Source organism: Mustela nigripes, chromosome 4, assembly GCF_022355385.1.
Source record: "Mustela nigripes isolate SB6536 chromosome 4, MUSNIG.SB6536, whole genome shotgun sequence".
NCBI classification, from domain to species: Eukaryota; Metazoa; Chordata; class Mammalia; order Carnivora; family Mustelidae; genus Mustela; species Mustela nigripes.
The window spans coordinates 62,971,827-62,997,091 of NC_081560.1; the positions used below are offsets into that span (position 1 = coordinate 62,971,827).

The following is a 25,265-nucleotide window of genomic DNA, read 5'->3' on the forward strand; positions in this document are numbered from 1 at the left end:
ATGGTGAGGGCCGTGAAGTATGTAAACCTGGCGATTCACAGACCTGTACCCCTGGGGCTAATAATACATTATACGTTAATAAAGAAATAAATTAAACAAAAATCTTAATAAAATAACAATGCATTATTTATATTAAAAGTATGCTAAATGAAGCTTAGGAATTTTATTTACATTACATTACTATAGCATACCATCTTTTTGAGGAAAAAATTTTGTAATAAAGGACCTATTTTAGTATACAGACCATTGTTCAATAAAATTTTATTTTTCATTGTTGGAAAAAGCAATGTCAAAGTCAAAAAATGTAGATCTAGGGGTGTCTGGGTAGCTCAGTGGGTTAACTCTGCTTTTGGCTCAGGTCATGATCCCCCTGGGCCCTCTGCTCAACGGGAAGCCTCCCCCTACCCCCCACCTGCCTCTCTCTGCCTACTTGTGATATCAGGCAAATATATAATAAAAATCTTTTAAAAATAAATAAATAAATAAATAGAAAAGAAATGTAAATCTGGATTCCCAAAGCCTGTCATGTATTTCTGGCATACCTAAAAAACCTTTTATACTAATTTTTGTAAGTAATACAGATCAAGCAGTATATAGATTATTCCCATCCCCAGCAAATACTTAACTGTAAAAACACTGAAGCAGTAAATTACACAGGTACACTTTGTGTGAGCAGAATATACTAGATTTTTCAAACTGATAACTTTTATGACATTAGTCAACTAACCATTAGGTCCTTAATGACATTTTACCACTGTATTTTTACAGAGGATAATGTTTTTGTGAACTTAAAGCATTACATTATTAAGAACTATTTTACATTCCTTTTTTTTTTTTTTTTTTTTTTTTTTTTACTGGATTTTTTTGTTTATTTTGTATAGTAAACATGTGACTACAACAAAAATCTTACTATTTTCCCCCCAATCAAGAAAAAAAGGATCTTCTATAAGGTAGGTTTGTGATAATGATAGGTTAAGCTTGTCATACTATTTTTAATAAAATAGTGCATCCTTACTTTAATATATGGAAGATACATTTTCAAGAAGGAAAATGCTGATGTTATCTTGGTTATAAGCTTGCTGCTAAAATGATTTAGACAGTTTTCTCTTCCATACAGTATCAGTGTAAGGTCTGTCTTTTCAAGCAATGAATTATAGTGGATACTTCAAACCTGTTTTATGTGTATCTCTAAGTTCAGAAAAATGAGAAAACATAAATATTCTATATAAACAGAACACAAGATGTAGATAAAAAATGATCCATTATACACCAGTGAGTAATTCCAATGTGTATCACTGTAAGAATGGAAAAGGGCATCAAATATTTCTATCAGCTTTAAATTTCAGGATACCTAAGGTTACTGAGAAAATTTAAATCTGCAATTACATGTGTTTGGGATATACATTTATGGCTCATGAATTTACATCGATAATAAATTTAACATTGCCTATAGCACATTTTGTTAAATACAGTAAAACTACTAGCTTTGCTTCAAAAGCATCTGTAAACAAACAAAAAAAGTCTAAAAAATCCTAACATGTAAAAATAAAAATAACCAGTGAAGTTTTTTAAGTAAATTCTTCCTTTTACTTTGCCATTTCTGATACCCAGATATTTAAAAGGTAGCCACTGAGGTTTTTGTAAGCAAAAAATTCTCATAGTCTGATAATTTGAGGAGAACATGCTAGTATTTTTTTTTTCTTTCATGAAGCAGTATTTTTAAATTTTGGGAGACTACATGCTAAGGAGAAGGAAGTATCAATTAGGAACAGCAATATCACTAATAAGGTGTTAAGTATAAAAACATACATGCTAGAAACAATTTCAAACTAGGTTAAAAATATAACACAAAAATACCTATCATCAGAGATTCACATAATACACTGATGCAAGGGGCCCCTGGGTGGCTCAGTGGGTTAAAGCCTTTGCCTTCGGCTCAGGTCCTGATCCCAGGACCTGGGATGGAGCCCTGAGTTGGGCTCTCTGCTCAGCAGGGAGCCTGCTTCCCTTCCTCTCTCTCTCTGCCTACTTGTGATCTCTGCCTGTCAGATAAATGGATGGAATCTTTAAAAAAACAAAAACAAAAAACACTGATGCAAAATGAAGCTAATAATTTCAAAGAATAAAATATGTACACAGATTGAACTTCTCTATTGGAACCATGTATCAAATTATGCTCTTGATGAAACTCTATTATACAGGACAATGCAAGAAAAAATTTTAAATAACTTATTTTATATCAAAATGATAAGAAAATATTTTAATTCGATCTATAAATGCCAAACAAGAAGCCCAATTAGATAGTCACAGAACTTTGACAATATTTGGGAAATGTATAGGCACTGTAAGAGATTTAACCACAAATATCCATAAAGGACCATTGAACAGCAGTACTATATAGGGCAAAGACTGATGGACTTGGAGACAGAAAGTCAAAGTCCTTACTGGGCCCTGCTAAACATTATAGGTCTTGGACAATTCACAAATCTTTTGGAACCCTAGATTTCTTAAATACAGAGATAAACTTGAGGAAAATGAGGTATAAGAGCATTTGACCAGGTGACTGTAAAGTCAATTCTAGATTTAAATTCAATGATTCTGACAGGAGAGAAGCAAGATAGCAGAGGAGTAGCAGACTGAAATGACATCAGGCCCCAGGAGTTCAGCTAGATAGTTGTCAAACCATTCCAAACACCTACAAACTCAACAGGAGATTGAAGAGAAGAAGAGAACCAATTCTAGGAACAGGAAATTGACCACTTTCTGCAAGATAGGAGATGCTGAGAAGTAAATTCAAAGCAACGGGGAGAGAGACCACGGCAGGAGGGCCCACTCCCGGCAAGCGGCAGAGCAGTGGAGCACAAAATCACAACTTTTGGAAGTCTGCTCCACTGAGGCATATTCCTCCAGAGGCTAAGTTGGGGTGGAGCCCTCAAAGGAACACTGCATCTCAGGGCCTGTGAGTCACTGAAAGACTGGGGGTGTTTGAGTGTGACAGAGCTCCCAGGTATCGGAGCAGGAGTAGGGAAGCAAACTATAGAGACAGAGCCAAAGAGTGAGCTCTCAGCTCACGGTTACCTTAAACCATGATCCAAGGCACCGTCAGGCCACTGCTCCTTGAGCAGGAACCACACAAGTGGGAGATCGGAGAGACTCCCTCCTTCATCCTCCAGAGAAGCAGTGCAGGAGTGCACAGCAGGATTCTACTGGGTTTGGAGACTCCAAACGGGGCCAAGCACCAGAGACAGAAGTGCTTGGTCACAGGCCGGGTGAGCTTGGAGCACAGCCAGAGACCAGGGAGACCAGAGGGATTGACTGCTTTTCTCTGAGTACGCACTGAGGAGTAGGGACCCAAGTTCTCAGCTCCTCTGGGCCAGAGATTGGGAGACCACCATTTTCATTCCTGTCCTCCAGGGCTCTAGGAAGAGCGTTGAGGGAACAAAAGCTTGCAAGAGCGAACCCGAGCAGATTACTTAGCCTAGCCCCTGGCAAGGGCAGTACAATTCAGACTGGGCAAAGACATCTGATACTCAATGCAACGGGCCCCTCCTCCAGAAAATCAACAATAACATCCAGTCAGGAAAAGCTCACCTAGCAAGGAGGACAGCGGAATTCCAAAGCTTGGGGTAAGTAATGCATAGAATGCATGGCTTTTTGCCCATGATCCTATAGTCTTGCAAAGTTAAATTTTTAAACCTTTTTCTTATTCTATTTTTTTTAAAACTTTTCCTCTTTCCCCTTTTAATGTTTTTTAACTAGTTTCTCTTAACAATACCTATCTAAAATAAAAATCTTTTAAAACCTTCATTGTTACAGTCTTATTTTATCCCTCCATTGTATTTAATCCTATTTTTTGTATACATATACATTATTTTTTTTCTTTAAAATTTTGGGATACAAAAAAATTTGGGGGGGAATACAATTTTTTCTAACAGATCAAAATATACCCTAAATCTAGCACATAGCTTGTTCTAGGCTCCAGTCTGAGCACATTCTCTTTTTTTTCTTTCTTATTCCAACCAACTTAATTCCTTTAGAATTTTTTTTAACCTTCATCTTTACAGTCATATTCCATCCCTTCATTGTGTTTACCCTTATTTTTATATGTATATGTTTTTCTTTCTTTAAAATTTTGGTGGCTCAGTGAGTTAAAGCCTCTGTGTTTGGCTCAGGTCATGATCCCAGGGTCCTGGGATCGAGCCCCGCATCGGGCTCTCTGCTTAGCAGGGAGCCTGCTTCCTCCTCTGTCTCTGCATGACTCTCTGCCTACTTATGAGCTCTGTCTGTTAAATAAATAAATAAATAAAAATCTTAAAAAAAAATTTTTGGTAGGTAGTTACTTCTAATAAACCAAAATACACCCAAAATCAAGTGGTGGGTGGCTCTGTTCACCAGTCATACACACACACACATATACACAAACACACATATGTATGTGTATATATACATATATATGCATATGCTTTTTTTTTTTTTTTTTAAGTTCGTTTTTCCCTGTTTCTTCTCCCACCGGTTTTGGGTCTCTTCTGATTTGGTTAGCAGACATTTTTCTGGGGTCTTTGCCACCCTTTTAGTATTTTATTCTCTCATTCATATATTCTTATCTGGATAAAATGACAAGGCGGAAAAACTCACCACAAAAAAAAGAACAAGAGGCAGTACTGATGGCTAGAGACCTAACCAATACGGACACTGGTAATATGTCAGAACTACAGTTCAGAAAGACGATTCTCAAGGTGTTAGCAGGGCTCGAAAAAGGAATGGAGGATATTAGAGAAATTCTTTCTGGAGAAATAAAATCTCTTTCTGGAGAAAAAAAAAGAACTAAAATCTAACCAAGATGAAATTAAAAAACCTATTAATGAGGTGCAATCAAGAATGGAGGCTCTTACTGCTAGGATAAATGAGGCAGAAGAGAGAATTAGTGATATAAAAGACCAAATGATGGAGAATAAAGAAGCTGAGCAAAAGAGAGACGAACAACTACTGGACCATGAGGGGTGAATTCAAGAGATAAGTGATACCACCATAAGACAAAACAGTATTAGAATAATTGGGATCCCAGAAGAAAAAGAAAAAGAAGAGTGGGGCAGAAGGTATATTGGAGCAAATTACAGCAGAGAATTTCCCTAATTTGCCGAAGGGAAGAATCAAAATCCAGGAAACACAGAGAACCCCCCTCAAAATCAATTAAAAAAGGTCCACATCCCATCATCAAATAGGAAAACATTACAATCCTCAGTGACAAAGAGAAAATCCTGAAAGCAGCATGGGACAAGAGGTCTGTAACACACAACAGTGGAAAATCAGACTGTCAGCAATCTAAAGAGACTTGGCAGGCCAAAAAGAACTGGCATGATATATTCAGAGCACTAAATGAGAAAAATATGCAGCCAAGAATACTATATCCAGCTAGGCTGTCACTGAAAATAGGAAGAGAGATAAAAAGGTTCCAGGACAAACAAAAACTAAAAGAATTTGCAAACACCAAACCAGCCCTACAGGAAATATTGAAAGAGGTCCTCTAGGAAGACAGAGTTGCAGATCAGAAAGGAATGGAGACAATATACAGTAACAGTCACCTTATAGGCAATATAACGGCACTAACTTTTTATCTTTTAATAGTTAACCTGAACAGAAATGGGCTAAATGCCCCAATCAAAAGACACGGGTAGCAGAATGGATAAAAAACAAGACCCATTAATATGCTGTCTACAAGAAACTCATTTTAGACCCCCAAACAGCTCCAGATTTAAAGTGAGAGGGTGGAAAAAAATATACCATGCTAATGGACATCAAAAGAAAGCTGGGGTGGCAATCTTATATCAGAGAAATTAGATTTTAAGCCAAAGACTATAATAAGAGATGAGGAAGGACACTATATCATATTTAAAGGGTTTGTCCAGCAAGAAGATCTAACAGTTTTAAAGATTTTATTTATTTATTTGACAGACAGAGATAATAAGCAGGCAGAGAGGCAGGCAGAGAGAGGAGGAAGCAGGTTCCCCGCCGAGCAGAGAGCCCGATGCGGGGCTCGATCCCAGGACCCTGAGATCATGACCTGAGCCGAAGGCAGAGGCTTAACCCACTGAGCCACCCAGGTGACCCATTTTTGTCCCTAACACAGAACCAGCCAATTATATAAACCAATTAATAACAAAATCAAAGAAACACATCAACAATAATACCATAATAGTAGGGGAATTTAACATATTTTCAGACCACAATGCTCTGAAGCTACAACTCAATCGTAAGTGGAAAGTTGGAAAGAACTCAAATATATGGCGGTTAAAGAGCATCCTACTAAAGAATGAATGGGTCAACCAGGAAATTGAAGAAGAACTGAAAAAATTCATGGAGCAAATGATAATGAAAACACAACGGTTCAAAATCTGTGGGACATAGCAAAGGTGATCCTGAGAGGAAAGTATATAGCCATACAAGCCTTTCTCTAGAAACAAGAAAGGTTTTAAGCACACAACCTAACCCTATACCTAAAGGAGCTGGAGAAAGAACAGCAAAGAAAGCCTAAACCCAGCAGGAAAAGAGAAATAAATCATAAAGATCAGAGTGGAAATCAATGAAATAGAAACCAAAAGAACAGTAGAACAAATCAACGAAACTGGGAGCTGGTTTTTTCAAAAAGAATTAATAAGATTGATAAACCCCTGGCCAGACATATCAAAAAGAAGAGAAAGTACCCAAATAAATAAAATCATGAATGACAGAGGAGAGATCACAACCAACACCAAAGAAATACAAACAATTACAAGAACATATTATAAGCAATGCTACTCCGACAAATTTGACAATCTGGAAGAAATGGATGCATTTCTAGAGACATATAAACTACCAAAACTGAACCAGGAAGAAATAGAAAACCTGAACAGACCCCAAACCAGTAAGGACATTGAAGCAGTCATCAAAAATCTCCCAACAAATAAGAGCCCAGGACCAGACATAATTCTGGAATTCTACCAAACATTTCAAGAAGATTAATACCTATTCTCCTGAAACTGTTCCAAAAAATAGAAATGTAAGGAAAACTGCCAAACTCATTTTATGAGGCCAGCATTACCTTGATCCCAAAACCAGACAAAGACCCCATCAAAAAAGAGAATTACAGACCAACATCCTTGATGCTAAAATTCTCACCAAAATACTAGCCAATAGGATGCAACAGTACATTAAAAGGATTATTCACCATGACCAAGTGGGATTTATACCTGAGCTGCAAGGCTGGTTCAACATCTGCAAAAAATTCAGTGTGATACAATGCATTAATAAAAGAAGGAACAAGAACCACATGATACTCTCAATAGATGCTGAAAAAGTATCTGACAAAGTACAGCGTCTTTTCTTGATCAAAACTCTTCAAAGTGTAGGGAGAGAGGGCATATACCTCAGTATCATCAAAGCCATCTATGAAAAACCCAGAGTGAATATCATTCTCAACGGGGAAAAACTGAGAGCTTTTTTCCCCTAAGGTCAGGAACATGGCAGGGCTGTCCACTATCACCACTGCTATTCAGCATCGTACTAGAAGTCCTAGCCTCAGCATCAGGCAACAAAAAGAAATAAAAGGCATCTGAATCGGCAAAGAAGTCAAACTCTCACTCTTTGCAGATGACATGATACTTTAGGTGGAAAACCCCAAAGACTCCACTCCAGAACTGCTAGAACTCATACAGTAATTCAGTAAAGTGTCAGGATATAAAACGAATGCAGAGAAATCAGTTGTATTTCTATACACCAACAACAACACAGAGAAATTAAGGAGTAAATGCCATTTACAACTGCACCCAATCCTAAGATACTTAGGAATAAACCTAACCAAAGAGGCAAAGAATCTGTACTCGAAATCTATAAAATACTCATGAAAGAAACTGAGTTAGACACAAAGAAATGGAAGAACATTCCATGCTCATGGATTGGAAGAACAACTATTGTGTAAATGTCTATGCTACCTAAAGCAATCTACACATTTAGTGCAATCCCTATCAAAATACCATCATTTTTTTTCAAAGAAATGGAACAAATAATCCTAAAATTTATATGGAACCAGAAAAGACCCTGAGTAGCCAAAGGGATGTTGAAAAAGAAAGCCAAAGTTGGTGGCATCACAATCCAGATTTCAAGCTGTATTACAAAGCTGTAATTATCAAGACAGTATGGTACTGGCACAAAAACAGACACATAGATCAATGTAACAGAATAGAGAGCCCAGAAATAGACCTTCAAGTCCACTGTCAACAAATATTTGACAAAACAGAACAGAATGTCCAATGGAAAAAAGACTGTCTCTTCAACAAATGGTGTTGGGAACACTGGACAGCCATATGCAGAAGACTGAAACTGGACCATTTCCTTATACCACACACAAAAAAAGACTCAAAATGGATAAAAGTCTTCTGTGGGAGACAGAATCCATCAAAATCCTTGAGGAGAACACAGGCAGCAAGCTCTTCCTAGAAACATCACCAAAGGCAAGGAAAGCAAGGGCAAAAATCAACTATTGGGACTTCAACAAAATCAAAAGCTTCTGCACAGCAAAGGAAACAGTCATCAAAACTGAAAGACAACCAACAGAATGGGAGAAGATATTCACAAAGGACCTATCAGATAAAGGGCTAGTATCCAAAATGTATAAAGAAGTTATCAAACTCAACACCCAAAGAACAAATAATCCAATCAAGAAATGGGCGGAGAACATGAACAGACATTTCTGCGAAGAAGACATCCAGATGGCCAACAGACACATGAAAAAGTGCTCCATATCACTCGGCATCCGGGAAATACAAATCAAAACCACAGTGATATACTACCTCACACCAGTCAGAATGGCTAAAATTAACAAGTGAGGAAATGACAGATGCTGGCAAGGATGTGGAGAAAGGGAAACCCTCCTACACTGTTGGTGGGAATGCAAGCTGGTGCGACCACTCTGGAAAACAGCATGGAGGTTCCCCAAAAAGTTGAAAATAGAGCTACCCTATGACCCAGAAATTGCACTACTGGGTATTTACCTTAAAGATACAAGGGTAGTGATCCGGAGGGGCATGTGCACCCAAATGTTTACAGCAGCAATGTCCACAATAGCCAAACTATGGAAAGAACCTAGATGGCCATCAACAGATAAATGGATAAAGAATAATTGGTATAGGTATATATATACAATGGAATACTATGCAGCCATCAAAAGAAATGAAATCTTGCCATTTGCAATGGCATGAATAAAACTAGAGGGTATTATTCTGAGTGAAATAAGTCAAACAGAGAAAGACAATTATCATATGATCTCCCTGATATGTGGAATTTGAGAGACAGGGTGGGGGCTTGGGGGATAAGGAAGGAAAAAATGAAACAAGATGGGATCGGGAGGGAGACAAACCATAAGAGACTCTTAATGTCACAAAACAACCTGAGGGTTGCTAGGGGGTTGGGGGTGGGGAGAGGGTGGTTAGGTTATGGACATTGGGAAGGGTATGTGGTATGGTAAGTGCTGTGAAGTGTGTAAGCCTGATGATTCACAGGCCTGTAGCCCTGGGGCAAATAATACATTATATGTTAATAAAAATAATAAAAAATAAATTCAAAGATTCCAACTATTTATATGAATAAGAAATATATTATGACTAGAACTCGAGGTGAAGCTGGTATTTTCCTCTAACAACCTTGGGGAACCAATTCTCTTCCTGGGCTTTATAATTCTAACCAACTGAATTTTTAAGGCTGACATTTACTTATTGAGGATATTACTTATTCTGAGCATATTTGCAGTATCTATTGACCTGTTATCAGCAATAATTTAATACCATGTGAAAAATAACACTAATAGCTTGAATTAAAATTTGGAATGTCCAGTAAATACAATATTCATATAATCCTTTGTTGAAAAAAACATGAAATAGTACTGTGCCATAATTTCATATTAACCCAGAAAAAAAGAGTATACAACCAGATTTACACACGATACTATTTTCCTCAAGGAATCTTTTTCTTTCCCCCCCTTCAAGGCATGTTTTTGACAGTAACAACTATATAAAAGAACTACTGTAAAGTTTTTTTGGCATTCCTATCTTTCAGTTATGAAAAATCAAACATGGATGTAACAAAATAGCTTGGCTTTGCTCACAGATCAGGATAAACGAAAGATTATTACTGTAGTAGTACAGTATCCTATGGAAATAGGAAATTCATATCCAATGGAAAATTTTATTCAACTCTCATCCATTCTAGAAGCATTTGCTATATCTTTTGTATACCTACCATAACTTTTGGTATATAATAATAATCAGAATCATATATATTACCATTTACGGAGGATTTAATGAGCCAGGATTGTGTGAGGCATTTTATATAAGCTATTCTTTGGTCCTCAGAACATGCCTATAAGTATTATCTTAAGTTTAGTGATGATGACATTGAAACTCAGAGGGTTAAGGAATTTGCCCAGAGTGTTGCAACTAGTAAGTGGAGGAGTAGATATTCAAATCCCGGTCTGACTGACCATACACCCTACATTTCTCAGGCATGTTTCAATTAACTTCAATTTTGTAGAAACAGATATATAAAGAAAGCAGTTACCTCACAGATAATAAATATAACAGAAAACATATTGACTTCCTGACATTTTCAAGTCTGATGATACATCAAAGATGTTTCCCAGATATTAAACATTTCTCAATGTCTGTAAATAGCTGAGAATAATTTCAGATAATGCCAAACTTTGCAATCTAATGCTGTTCTACTGTTATGAAGGCTATCATTTAATCATAAAATATAGAAATTTCAATTGTATGACAGAAAGCTCTTTTAAATCTAACTTTTGAACCTTTTTGCTTGAACTTCTAGTTTCTTTATATATCTTTACATAAGATATTCTTGTAGTTTGTATATCATACGGTGAGAAAATAATTATAAATCCATAGCTCATCACTGCTAAACAATCATAGATCACAACATGAAAGCTTAACAAAACTGTCTAAAAAATCTGGAATGTAAGCAAAATATTACTTCCTCCTAGGTTTTATTTGCTTCTGCATCTGTATTCACATGCCTAGACACATAGCAAAAATATACTGACCAATATAACAATTTGGATGTACTAGAACATCAAGTATATTCTAGTCTAAACAAGATGTTGGCTTAGTGACTTTTCAACAATTTGGTTTTAATAGTAAAATTTAAAAGAAAAGAATAAGGGTACATCACATTTACTGAGGACAGGAAGGGTAAGTTTTGTTTTAGTTTTGAGTTTATATGTGTATATATAGGGTGTGTGCATTAAGGGTCTTGTAAAGGGCTCTGCAGGGGATCAGTGTATAGGGATACATGTATTGTATGAAGGAATGTCTATAGGGAGATATATATATATATATATATACATATATATAGGAATGAAAAAATTGGTGTACAGAGGTACATGTAGAATCATGTATAAAAATGTGTGTAAGGACATATATAGCAGTATGTGTAGAATGGTATGTAGAAAAGGGTAGAGAATTGTGGGTCATCAAAAAACTGACCTCAGGTCACCCCCATCCCCAGACAGGGATCCAGAAGTCAATGCCATTATTATATGAACTTGCTGATCATAATGTTGCATTAGTACATTATTTGTACTAGTACATTACTTGGTATCCTATGGGAAATTTTACTCAACTCTCATTTCTAGAAACATTTACTATACCTTTTATATACCTACTATAACTTTTGGTATCTTTTAAATTTTCTTTTTGTAATTTTATTTCTTTCAGAAACAAAGCTAAGTGCTTGCTATACTCCATACATTTGCCTTTTAACATTTTACACTACCTGTACTTCAGGGTTAATGTAAAATATATACATTCTTTATTTAAATATACTACAACTGCAAAATCCTTTAAATTTGATTTCAAACTAAAGGCTGATGATTTCTATTTGTCTTTTTTTAAAAAAAAAATTGTGTATGTATTTATTTGAAATTGAGAGAGAGAGAGAGCACATGTGCACACAAGTAAGCTGGAGGGAGAAGGAAAGAGAATCTGAAACAGACACTGCACTGAGTCCACCACCAGGCCTGATTTCACGACCTTAAGACCGTGACCTGAGCTGAAACCTAGAGCTGGCCACTCAATCTACTGAGCCACCCAAGCATCTTTTTATTTGTCTTTAATTTCCTCCCAGTATCAAGTTCATGAGAATGTGACAATTAGTTAACCTGATTATGCTCTCTCACCTCAGTCAATATGTAAGGCTACTTAAATAGAGAAGAGAGCTTCTAAAATGAATATTCCTATATGCAAATGGAACTAAGTCATATTATATATCCTCCAAATATTAGAAGAAACAAGTATATATTCAAATAAACACAAAGATTCTAAATGGTTAAATACAGATAAATGCCTTATATTTGATAATAGAAACAACACATTATTTAGACGTTTTCTCTTAATAGGTCACTTGTTAATAAATCTGTAAATGTTTAAATAAATCAATTCTGTGCTAGGGACAAATTGTGCTTCAAATTATTTTGAAGCCAACTCCTTTCTATTGTTAATAAAAGCTGTCCTTTTGTAAAACAAATTCTTTTCTTATGTAAATGTGAATATGAAAACATTTTTTTTTGCAGACAGTCCTACTCCCTGAAACTTCTATAATAAGAGTATCTCCAAGGACTTTGTTTTTATTAGATTTTTAAAACTCATACTGGAAAAAAATAAAATATTTGCTCTAAAAACAATATCCTCCCAAAGCTATAAAAACAAGAAAAATATAACCACCATATATTTGCATTTGGTTACAGTACTTGGGTTCCAAAATCACTTCTTACAATGGATTCAAATTCACTTAAAGGCAGTGCAGATTTTAAAAATAAAGTTTTTTTTTATATTAGAGGCCATAAAAATAATACAAATATGAAAATACTATTCTCAGTCTTAGAGTGCTTGTCTCTCAGAATCTTTTTTCTCAAGATAGTTAACGGAAATACCGATGTGAGGTAAGTTTTAGAAATTAAATGACTGTTACAGTATTGAGTGTAATATATATATGGTTTATATGGTAAAACATTTGTTATTGTCACACTTCATTCTGCCAAATATTTGTTTGCTTGGCTCCATAAAACAATGGTTTCTATATTTCTACAGTATCAAATACCTGGTACTGTTAGTTGTTTTTTTAAAGATTTATTTATTTAAGTCATCTCTCTACCCAATGTGGGGTAGAACTCAACCCTGACATCCTGTACGTTTTACTGACTGAGCCAGGCATGTGCTCCTATTTAGACATCCAAAGCACTAATAAGTCCTTAGTTCCTCAGTTTACATGCCTATCTGCCCAATGAGATAGAGTTACTCAGAGGAAGAATTATAGTCTTGCTCTCATTTTTAACTAAGACAAAATGTCTTATTAATTTTTTAATCTTCATAGCAAAGTAATGGCCATCACAAAGGCATTCATATTTGTAAATGATAGTCATAAATCATACCTTAGAATTATGTAAGAGAATAATATGCATACAAACTAGAAGGGCTATAGTAAATATAAAGATCAGATAATTTGAAAGACTTCTAACAATAACACATAAAAAATGTTATAAAGGAATCCCACTGAAACTTAGATTTTTTAAGACTGATGTTTCACTCTCTAAGTAGATATTTCCAATTCTGTCTCCAACAATCATAAAATGATGTAGTGCTTTGTGGATATCTGTGGATTACTAGAATTTATAGATTATCATCTCAAATGAAATTTCAGATAAAACTGACTATAATGACTGATGTCACAAGGGAATCTACTTTTCCTTAATTTATTATATCCATTGTGTGCATGAAACTGGCTTTGCATAAAAATAATTTGAATAGTTACTATGTAATATTAAGGGAAAGAACAGGATAACAGTTGATAATGCTAGTGTTTCTCAACACTACGGAGTACGTACAACAGTACGGAGGTTCCTCAAAAAACTAAAAATAGACTTTTTTAATTTACCCAAAGAAAACAAAAACACTGATTCAAAAAGATGTATGTACCCCTATGTTTACTGCATTATTGTTTATAGTAGCAAAAATATGAAAGTAACCTAGGTGTCCATGAACAGATGAATGGATAAGGAAGATGTGATACAAATACACAATAGGATATTATTAGAAAAAGTGTGAGATCTTGGGGCGCCTGGGTGGCTCAGTGGGTGAAAGCCTCTGCCTTCAGCTCGGGTCATGATCTCAAGGTCCTGGGATTGAGCCCCGTGTCAGGTTCTCTGCTCAGTAGGGAGCCTGCTTCCATACCCCTCTCTCTGCCTGCCTCTCTGCCTACTTGTGATCTCGGTCTGTCAAATAAATGAATAAATAAATCTTTAAAAATAAATAAATAAATGAATAAATAAATAAATAAATAAATAAAAGATTAAAAAGGAAAGTAGGAGATCTTGTCATTTGTGACAACACAGAGAGACCTAGAGAATATTACGCTAAGTGAAACAAGTCAAACCTAGAAAGACAAATGCCATAAATTTCACTTACATGTGGAATTTCAAAAAATACAAATGAATAAACAAACAGAACCAGACCTATAAATACAGAGAATAAACGATGGTTGCCAGAAGGAAGGGGTGTGGGGACTGTGCAAAATGGATGAAGGGGATTAGGAGATAATAGGCTTTTAGTTATGGGATGAGTAAGTCATAGGGATAAAAGGCACAACATAAGGAATAGTCAATGATACTGTAATAGCATTGTATGCTGCCTGATGCAGCTACACTTGTAATGAGGAAAACATATGCATACTCTTGTCAAATCATGATGCTGTAACCTGAAAATAATGTAACACTATGTCAACTATACTTAAAAAAATTATAAAGCATTACAAGATTTAAAAATTAAAGTATGTCAAGTTACATATAACAAACTAACAATATAAAATCAAGTCTTAAATCTTTCAAACTATTATATTTCCAGCAAAAGTAACCAAAAAATTAAATAGGTCTTAAAATTTTAGTGAACTTTAGGTTTTGCTTGATAAGAGAAAATAATGAAATGCTAAATAATCATTCATATATTGTCAGTATGTTCCCATTTCAGCAACTGATATAATTAATGATGGGTTAAATGATTTTTGTAATATTAATCTATTTTTATTCATTCTCAAAGCCTAAGTTATACACAGAAGTACTGAAGATCAAGCATAAATATCTACAACACAGCCAACAGAAGCCAGCAGGCACGTGTAGCCACCTTGTGTGAAATAACTTCAAGATCAAGCAACTGATGGTATGTCATATGATCATAACCATCTGTTTTTCATTGTTTTGTCAATGATTACTGATCATTATGCATTTTGTATATTTTTCATGAATCTTATTGATTGTACTACTTGTGTGATACCCAAGGAATCCTGAAAGAAATTAAATATTAAGAATAAGATTTTAGGGGCGCCTGTGGGCTCTGGGTTAAAGCCTCTGCCTTCAGCTCAGGTCATGATCTCAGGGTCCTGGGATCGAGCCATGCATCGGGCTCTTTGCTTAGCGGGGAGCCTGCTTCCCCCACTCTCTCTCTGCCTGCCTCTCTGCCTACTTGTGATCTCTATCTGATAAATAAATAAAATGTTAAAAAAAAATAAGATTTTGTCAGAAAAAGTTTAAGAGTGGATGGTCACAATCCTTATTTTGTTCTTATTCCTGTGAGAACCAGTTTTTGCCCCCTTGGAGCAACAGTGCCCCTACTGAGAATGCATGGCATATGTCACATTACATTAAGATCTTTAAAAATACAAGTAGAAAAAATAACAAAATGCTAGCACTGGTTATTCCTTAAATGATTTTTATTTTCGTCTTTATATATTATTCTATAATAAGCATGTACTGCTTTATAATTTTTAAGAGTAATTAAAATAATTATGGCCATGTTAATTATGAGAATTAGATTAACCACAATCATTTTGTCTTAATACCTCACCAGTTATCTAGACAAGCTTCACTGAAGAAACTACAAAATATGAGAGTATAGTTTCATATATCTAAACCTATGTACATAAACATAGGTCATGATCCCAAAGTCCCAGGATTGAGCCCAGCATTGGTCTCCCTGCTCTGCAGGGATTTTGCTTCTCCCTCTCCCTCTGCTCATGCTCTCTCTCTTTCTTGTTCATTCTCTCTTGCAAATAAATAAATCTTAAAAAAAAAGTTTCATCATTTTCTAGGATCCTATAATAGCATATGACCGAAGACATGCTCATCCTCCACTGTCTCTTTTTTTTTTTTAAAGGGAAAAAGTTATATTTAAATATAGAAAGGAAAATGTAATCCATTTTTACTCATGAATGCTGACATGAAATTTCTGAAAATCTGGCTTCATTCATAGCTCAAAATACTTTACGATGGTAGTTATATTATTTATGGGTCAAAAAATGTTCAAATAAAGAGAGAAAGCCCACAAAAACCAAAGCCTATGGATTTTTTTTTTCAGCCCAAATAAAACTGAAGAGTTCTAACTTCTTTCAGCTTGCATCTTGAAAAAGATTAAGTTAAATGCTGACGGAACTATTTAGCAGCAGCGTTGTCACTGTGGCATGCAGTACATTTGTCACTGTGGAAGTCACAGCAGCTGTTAACTACCCAGTTTCTCATGAACCTTACTACATATGTGATTGAAAAAAGAGGGACTTTAAAATACAAGAAATTCAAACAGAGCTGATTTTAAGAAGACAGGACAAAAAGTTTGGTCTGAAATGAGATGATGAAAAATCTTAACAATTATCAACAATGCTACTTATGTGAAGCAAAGCTCACTAATTATTAGTCCTGCCACTCTGCTCCCACCTATTTTTTAATACCAGTTGACTTTAACAAAACAAGTCTGAATGTATCATAAGTTAATTCTTTATCAGTTTTCATGTATCATCCTTTACCTTGGTCGACTGGCTAAAAATTATACAAGCTATAAATTAGCTTTAAAAAAGCTCTGAAGCAGGTTAGAACTGGTTTTCGAATTAAAGAGCCTTCAGTATATTACAAGTTGCTGTCATTTTATTACCTCAATCAATTCTGTGTGGCCTGAGGTGGAAGAAAATGAATGCAGTCTTCATTTGCAATGGGTTTATCTCTTACAGCAGGCTCTGGAAATCACAACCACAGCAATGAATTGAAAGCTAAAGTTATATTTAACATTACCAATGCAGGAAATTGTGCTCCTTAACAAAGTTGAATTTGCAATGGAAAAAAAGACAATTCTTTACCGTGAAAAATATACAAAAAATTAACACTTTCCTAAACTTAAATTTTTATGAAGTATTTAAAGAATTATACTTAAAGCCAACATTCTATTAAAATAATTTCAGATGGTCCTCAAATGAAGAAAAATGTAAAAACAAGGAATGTACTGTTCTCAGTGTTTTGGAAATAGTAGACAGAAAATACATATATTTCATCTTTATCTTAATGAAAACCAATTCTTTTCTTTTTCTTGTGGACATGCATGTAAATGGAAGAGTGAATCAGGTACTGGTAGGCTCATCAACATTGTTATCAGACTCTAAAACACGGATAAAATAGCCCCCAAAAGCCCTCATGAGTAAGTATTATTATTGTCTCCATTTTAAAATGAGGAAATGAGGCAGAGAGATTAAGTCACTTACCCAAATTTATATAGTTACCTATACAATATGATTGTGAGTCTGTTCTTGAAGCAGACTATTTGACTATGGTTACAGTAAAACTGAGAACATCTAAGGGACTAATTTCTTCTTGCACCACAAGAAGTAATGAGGGACACTGATGACAGAATAAAAACAAGTTTATAGGCCTTAGAAGGCTATATCAAGTGAAGAAAGAGTTCTAGTGCCAGTAGACAAAGAAATCAGGATATTTCTGTGCAAGTGCCCATATAATGTAAGAATTATTAGTCTTTCGATGAAGCTTACTTTTATTAAAAAGGACTTGTGTTTCTCTCCCTAATCACTCATTGTATATTGTTATATAGTTTGAGTTGACTTATATTTTTTGCAAAATGCTTTTAAGTACATATATTTTAGCACTAAGCTTATTTTTTTTTAAGATTTTATTTATTTGACAGAGATCACAAGTAGGCAGAAAAGCAGGCAGAAAGAGAGGAGGAAGCAGGCTCCCTGACACGCAGAGAGCCCAATGCAGGGCTCGATACCAGAACCCTGGGATCATGACCTGAGTCGAAGGCAGAGTCTTTAACCCCTGAGCCACCCAGGCACCATAAGCTTATTTTTAATCACTGAGCAGATTTAATGACAATGTATAATAATTTCTTAAGTGCTTAGTGATAGATTAATGAATGACTATAGGAGTACTAACTAGCACTAACCTGGTCATAGGTCTGCCATTAATTAGCTATGTAATCCTAATGTGAATCTGAGGTTACTTCTCTGAGTTTTACCTTCCTTATCTGTAAAACAAAGCACTTTTACTGGAACTTTTTTTTTAAAAAGATTTTATTTATTCATTTGAGAGAGAGACAGAGACCGAGGGAGCATAAGCAGGAGGAGCTGCAGAGGGAGAGAAGTAGGCTCCCCACTGAGCAGGGAGCCTGATGTGGGGCTTGATCCCAGGACCCTAGAATCATGACCTAAGCCAAAGGCAAATGCTTACCAGACTGAGCCACCCAGGCACCCCTAAACTATGGACTTTAAATAGTGCCTCATTAATTTTAACAAATGTACCACACTGGGCGCCTGGGTGGCTCAGTGGGTTCAGCCGCTGCCTTCGGCTCGGGTCATGATCTCAGGGTCCTGGGATCGAGTCCCACATCGGGCTCTCTGCTCGGCAGGGAGCCTGCTTCTCTCTCTCTCTCTCTCTCTCTGCCTGCTTCTCCATCTACTTGTGATTTCTCTCTGTCAAATAAAATAAATAAATAAATAAATAAAATAAAAAAATAACAAATGTACCACACTAATGCAACATATTAATAAAAGGGCAGGAATGAGGGGGCATATGGGAACTCTCTATAGTTGTCACTGAGTTTTTCTGTAAACCTAAAACTGCTCTGAAAAAAAATTTTTTTAAAACAAAAAAATTTAAAAACCTATTAGTAAGTGTTATATGTTTATATGTTACAAGTTTAACAGTTTCCTCCTTAGAAATTATACACAGTTTTCAACTTCCAAGGATTCCCCCACACTACTTCAAATACCAGAAAGGCCTTTGGAATGTGGTAACACATGGTAGCATTATATTTCCCTGGCTTCTTAAAGGTAGGTTTAACTATGTAATTTGTGGAATGTAAACTGAAGTGATGTGTCAATTTCCAAATATGATTTTAAAAGCCATTCTGCAATTTGCTGTATTTTCTGCTACAGTACCAAGGACTATATACATATATTTATATAAATAAAAAACTGTGATCAGCTTGGGTCCTCAAATTAACTGTGATATGCGGAGTTGCTCTGCCAATCTCTAATGGCATGTTACTTGCATGAGAATTCAACCTGTGTTAATCTGCTAAAAATCTGGGATTTGGGGGTGTTTGTTACATAACTTAGCTTATCCTCACTTACATTCTAGTCAAATCCTACCTAGTTTTCATAATTCCATTCAAATATGTATTATTCACCAATTTGTTTTTCATTCTTGGAGTTGAAAGTAAAGTTCCTAATCTCTAAATTTCCAGAGTACCTTCTCTAGACCTTCAAATGGCATTTAACGCTTTAAATCTTGTATTATGACTATATGCATAGACGTCTTATCTATCCTACTAGAACATTAAGTTTTTTAAGGGCCAGATTCATGTCTGATTTTTTTATTCAAAGATTTTATTTAGTTGATAGAGAGAGAGAATGAGAAAGAATGAGCAGGGGGGAGGGAGGAGAAGGGCAGAGGGAGGGAGAGAAGCAGACTCCAAAGGAGTCTGACATGAGGCTCCGTCCCAGTACCCTCAGATCACGATCTGAGCGAAAGGCAGACCAAGCCACTCAGGCAGCCCAATGTCTGATTATCTTAGTGTATCTCAAGCATCTAGTACAGTGTGTCACATATCTTTTGAATATGATACAGATTTTCACTCAATGAAATCAGGTTCCTATTACAGACAAACTGATAGAGCCAACAAGATAAAGAAAACACTGATATAAGTATTTCTTCTCAATTTATGTACAAAAAATATAAAATAGACATTTTCTTTTAGATTAGTTTTACCCTCTTAGACAACGCTGGTGTTCTTCATTCTGGAGGAAACGATTTCTTTTTAATATAAAACTGTATCTCTTTTCCAAAGAAATATACTATAATCAACAGGTACTCATAAATGTTAACAGAAATGCTGAGTGAACTAGAAAGGAATAGAAACTATTCTAAGAAAAGATACTTTAAAATGTGCTGAACAGATATTATATTTCTTACTCTTCTTTCATGCATATTTGGGTCATAGCTGGCAGAAATTTATGTTTCAGACATCATTTGTTGTTTCAACAAATAGCCTTGGGCATCTAAGGCAAAAAGTAGAACTATGCTACTTCTACTGCCATTCAGCAAAATAAAACTAAAAAATAATTTTAATAACAACTAATAGGAAATGAGCTAGCAGTAAAGAACTAGTAGAAGCAATTTTAAATCTATCTTAGAAAAAATTTTATGTAACACAGAGACTCCTTGTCTTCAAGAAAGTATGGAAGAAATACTCTCTGCCATGCACATTTGTAATCTAGCTGGTAAAAAGAACCCAGACATAAAAAGATAAGTAAGAATCCAAAGAAACATCTACTAAATGCTAAATGAACAATCTAGCAAAAAATGAAAAAGAAATTTAGTCTAGTCCTAAAGATTATAAATGGAAACTTAAGCTGAACAATTAATTTAAAAATACCCTCATCTTTATAATAGAGAGAGGAGAGTGAAGCAAGAGGGAAGAGGGAGAAAACGGGAGACAGAGCTATTTGCAGTATTAGTATGGAGGCAGATTTCAGATGGCCTTGGAAGTCACGGATAAAACCCTGATGTCTGTCCTCTAGTATGGACAATGGAGAACTCCTTTCTGGAGTTTTCTAACCTGGAAGGACATGTGAAAAATGGTCTTTCAAAAATAATGATTTGGAAAAGTTTGTAGATTGGCTTAATGAGAATAGAAACCTAGATTATGAAGAGAAATGTGATTTTGGGAATAAGGAAAAAAAGTAAACAACATTGCCACCCCACCCTACCCCAGCTTTGGAGAGAGGAAATAAGGGACTGAGGTAGGGAAAGTAACAAAGGTTTAGTAGGAGAAGTATGAAGGACTGTTTCTAAGGCTGAGAGGAGATACGATGGGGATATGGGCCCTTTTCCTCAATGATCTTAAGAGACAAAGTCATCTTGAAAAAATGAGGGTGTTGGAAATAAAACTGAGACTTGAAATATGTGGCAAAGATTTGATACAGTTGTTATAGGAAATTTGATAAGGAGCTCACAAGTGAACATAAGTCCATAAATTTCTCCAGTTATTTCTGGCCAGAAAACAAAAACAAAACCACAAAAAAACCAGTTAAGATTAAATAGTACAATGGATCCAGAGAAAGCTGGGGAATTATAATAGAGGGCTCTAATGCTTTTTTAGAAGTGTAATATTAAATGCCAAAAAAATACTTTAATAAGGGGAGAGTGATAAAATCAGAAGGAAGATGAGGGCCTAGGGGTCTTGAAGAGTTGAGGAACTAGAAGAATGTATTTGAAGTAGAAAAACTAAGAAAAATCACAATTTGAGTTATGGAGATTGGGTATTTGGTATACATTAAAGGATTCATGGTGTGGGTGAAATTTTCTCTATCATAAATGGTTTGAGATTTCATTTTTGTAAACATATGCACTGATAAAATATTTCAAAAAATATTTACGTCAAAGTCTCACACACATAAAAGAGAAAACTGAAGACAGCAAAGGTGAGACAAGAGAAAAGGATTTCTTTAGAAGAGGAAATTTAAAGGGAGTAGTCCCCCTATTAGAAGGATTTTCTGAAAGGTACTCAGAGAGTTTGCCCCACAGGAGTTTGAGAGTCACAGAGACTGAATGGTGATGCCACTAGCCGCAGTGGTAGAGCAGCAGAGAAAAAAAATCAGGACCACAGATGGAATGCCTGCTTTTCTGAGCTTGCAGGGCAGGGGTGTGTGTGTATGTGCTTATTTAGGAATGATAATGAGATGTGAAAGACAGCAAGATTCTAGTTATCCAGAAAGGGATTTAGCCAAAGAGGACAGAGAGACTAGCGGGAATGAGGTGATGCCAAGCAAAGAGGAAACAAAAAGAACTTAAATTCTAAAAATGTGTCGTAAGTAATGCACAGGAGAAGGCATCCAACTCTCACTCACATCAAAGGAACTGCAGGTAGGCAAGCCTTAACAATATGAGATCACCAAAAACCCACAAAAGAAAGCAAGAAAAAGACTCAAAGTCCAGTATGGCCTCCATCAAACTAAAGCTTTTCCAGTTTGAAGCAGGCCTCAGCTCGGGAGAGAAGAAGTTTTGAACTTCTTGAGAGAATGAAGCCTTGGCATTATACCAGACTGGATTTTTTTATATTAAAAAAATGACTATTAATACCTTAAGGAGACTGGAAAAGCAGTCACTGGAGAAAAGCAGATCCAACACAGCTTATTTAAAGGGACTAGGAAGAAAGAATTAAGTTGCTGTTTGTATCTTGTCTTAAATTTTTTTTAAGATTTGTATTTATTTATTTATCAGAGACGAGAGAGTGAGAGAGAGTGCTCAAGCAGGGAAGCACAGGTAAAGAGAGAAGCAGACTCCTGCTGAGCAAGGAGCCTGACCTGAGCAGAAGGCAGCTGCCTAAACCACTGAGCCACACAGGCCTCCCTGTTCTTATCTTGTCTTAAATTCAAGACGGAAATTTACTTATATTTGAATAAAAATGAAAGATCAGTATTTTAAAAAGAGGAATCTGGATAGTCTTCAAAGTATTTGACACAGAGAACAGATAAGACCACCTCTATTTTCTTATATAGTCTACATAAAATTAATCTGTGGATTTTTTTTTTCAAATTGCTACAGTGAGTAAAAATAATAATATTAATTTAAAAAACAACTAACTATATTTGACACTGTTAGGGAGGTTCCTATCCTAGGGAAGATTTTTACTGATAAAGGACCACAAACAGAGTATTCATTACATCTCAGGGGGAAAATGAGGATGGGTGAACGAGTAAGGAAGAAAAAACTGGTGTATTTTGGAAGAGCTAAATCATAAAGAAAAAGTTTACCTCACTGCAAAAATTAGATTCATGAGTAGTAGACTTGGGAACACTCAAAAGAAGTGGGAAATAAAACAATACTTAATATAGTCATTATGCTGCAAACAGGTTAAAGCTTCCACACTGTCATTAAATGTCACAGGGAAAAGACAGACAAGTGTCTAAATTATACAGTACTTCACCTTCTCGTAAAAGAAGAGAATGTTTTCTGAAAATACCCATTTCCTTCATAATCCTAAGTGACTTGAAGTACAGAAAACCTAGTAAGTGAGAAGTAAACTTAATGACTGGATATTCGAATACATTTTAAACTGAATTATTAAGTAATTATTTTTGTTGTGGTGGTTCATATGTTGAAACTGCTGCATTAAAACGAGGAAAGAATGCTAAAATACCTTATATTCATGACTTGCTTTAAACTACCTTGCTGCACTTTGGAAACTGATTCACAAATATCTGGTAATCTAAATCTAGAAATCTGATCTAGAAACAGAATTTACACTATACAATAATGTAATGTCTTTGAAAGTTGAGAAAATAGTATAATCCCTTAGGAACACAACAATGAACTGATAAAAATGCATTCATGCAGTCTGAACTTTTCAAAGTGATTTTTAAAAACTGTAACCTCTATATGCATACTTTAAAGAGTTTTCAAACCAGCGAACCAGATAATCATTTGTAGCCATTATTGAAGGTACATTTAACAAAAAACCAACTTAAGTCCAATGAAGATATAACACTACAACATAAACCTTTAAGAAACCTTCAGAGAAAACATTAAAGTAAATTGTATCTTAGGTGACCAGAGTTTAAATTTAGCATATGAATATAGTTCAGAGGGAAAAGGGAACAATATATTAAAGCTAAAAAAAAAAAAAAACTTGTAGAAGTCTGAAATCACAAAAGAACATAGATGGCTGAGCTAGGTCACAGGTGGAAATACGGCAGAACACCACAGTTACACATGTGGATCTGTAGCTGCCAAGAATTGGTGGGGGGAGACGTTTTTTAACATAAATTAAAAGTTAGGTAATAAGTTCATACTCTCTGGCTGACAAAAAAAATTAACAAAAGAATTAATCCAAATGAATCTAAATTGCATTATAATTAGTATTTGGTCCATGTATGAGGTATTGGTTTTGAATAAGAAGGAATTTTTTTCTGTAAAAGAAGGCGGATATTAAAAAATATATATTAAACCTTCCAGTTTGTACACAAAGTGGCAGACACTGCACAAATCATAACATTCTTAAACTATCTTTGCAAAGAAACTAAATATGGCTTCTTTTAGTTTCTTTTCACAGTACAGGTTTTGAAACTTCACAGTTAATGACAAACATTAGATGCAATATTTGATTCAGCAAAAATATAGTACTTAGTGCCGAATGAAAAAAAAAATCACTTTTAGATCCCTTTCCCTCACCTCCCTCCAAGTACAATAGATTAGATACTGCTGGGTCTACATAAATCATCTATACTGTGAAGTGGTAACTCCCTTTACAAAAATAATCATTTCATTCAATTTTATGAAGAAAGGAACTTGAGACGTTATGGTCTATCTTCTACACCTTACAGTAGGACATCTTTAATTAATTCATCTGTTTAAGAATTACCTCTAGGCTTTATTGATTTCCCTATTCACTAAAAACACCAAAACAGATCCCACTTAACAATAAAGGTATTCCCTTGTCTTGTTATAGTGCTGTTTATTTATAATACAAAATTATCTGAGTTTCTACATTACCAAAATTTACAGTGACTTCAAGACAAAATCTAATTTGAGAATCTCATGCAAGAAAGAATAGAAAATACCTATTTCAATATGGGAAAGTGGGGCACCTGGGTGGCTCAGTGGGTCAATACGGGAAAGCAAGTTTCTAAAACAGACTCCAGAATCGGGAAGGTCTGGATTTGAATCACTGTTACACACTTATATGTGTAATCCTCCTCTGTACCTCACTTTTTTCCCTACACAAAGGAGATCAAAACAGTAACTACCTTGAAGACTGTGGTGAGGAGTAAATGAGATGGCATGTTTTAAGTGCTTAATTAATGCCAGGCACATAGAGGTACTCAATAAACGTTAG

The 25,265-nt window shown here is 35.3% G+C and overlaps 1 protein-coding gene across 3 annotated transcripts in view; it reads right to left on the reverse strand.

Moving 5' to 3' along the window:
• Positions 1-25,265, reverse strand: part of PHF14 (PHD finger protein 14) — a 206,555-nt gene that overhangs the window by 22,693 nt on the left and 158,597 nt on the right. Inside the window, exon 19 of one of the 3 annotated variants that reach the window (XM_059396778.1) lies at positions 17,012-17,094. The exons of the other annotated variants lie outside the window; for them this stretch is intronic. Within the exon in view, the coding sequence (XP_059252761.1) occupies positions 17,083-17,094 (12 nt within the window). The 3' untranslated portion in view covers positions 17,012-17,082. Of the gene's footprint in view, positions 1-17,011; positions 17,095-25,265 lie in introns of those variants that run through there. 3 annotated transcript variants of the gene reach the window in all.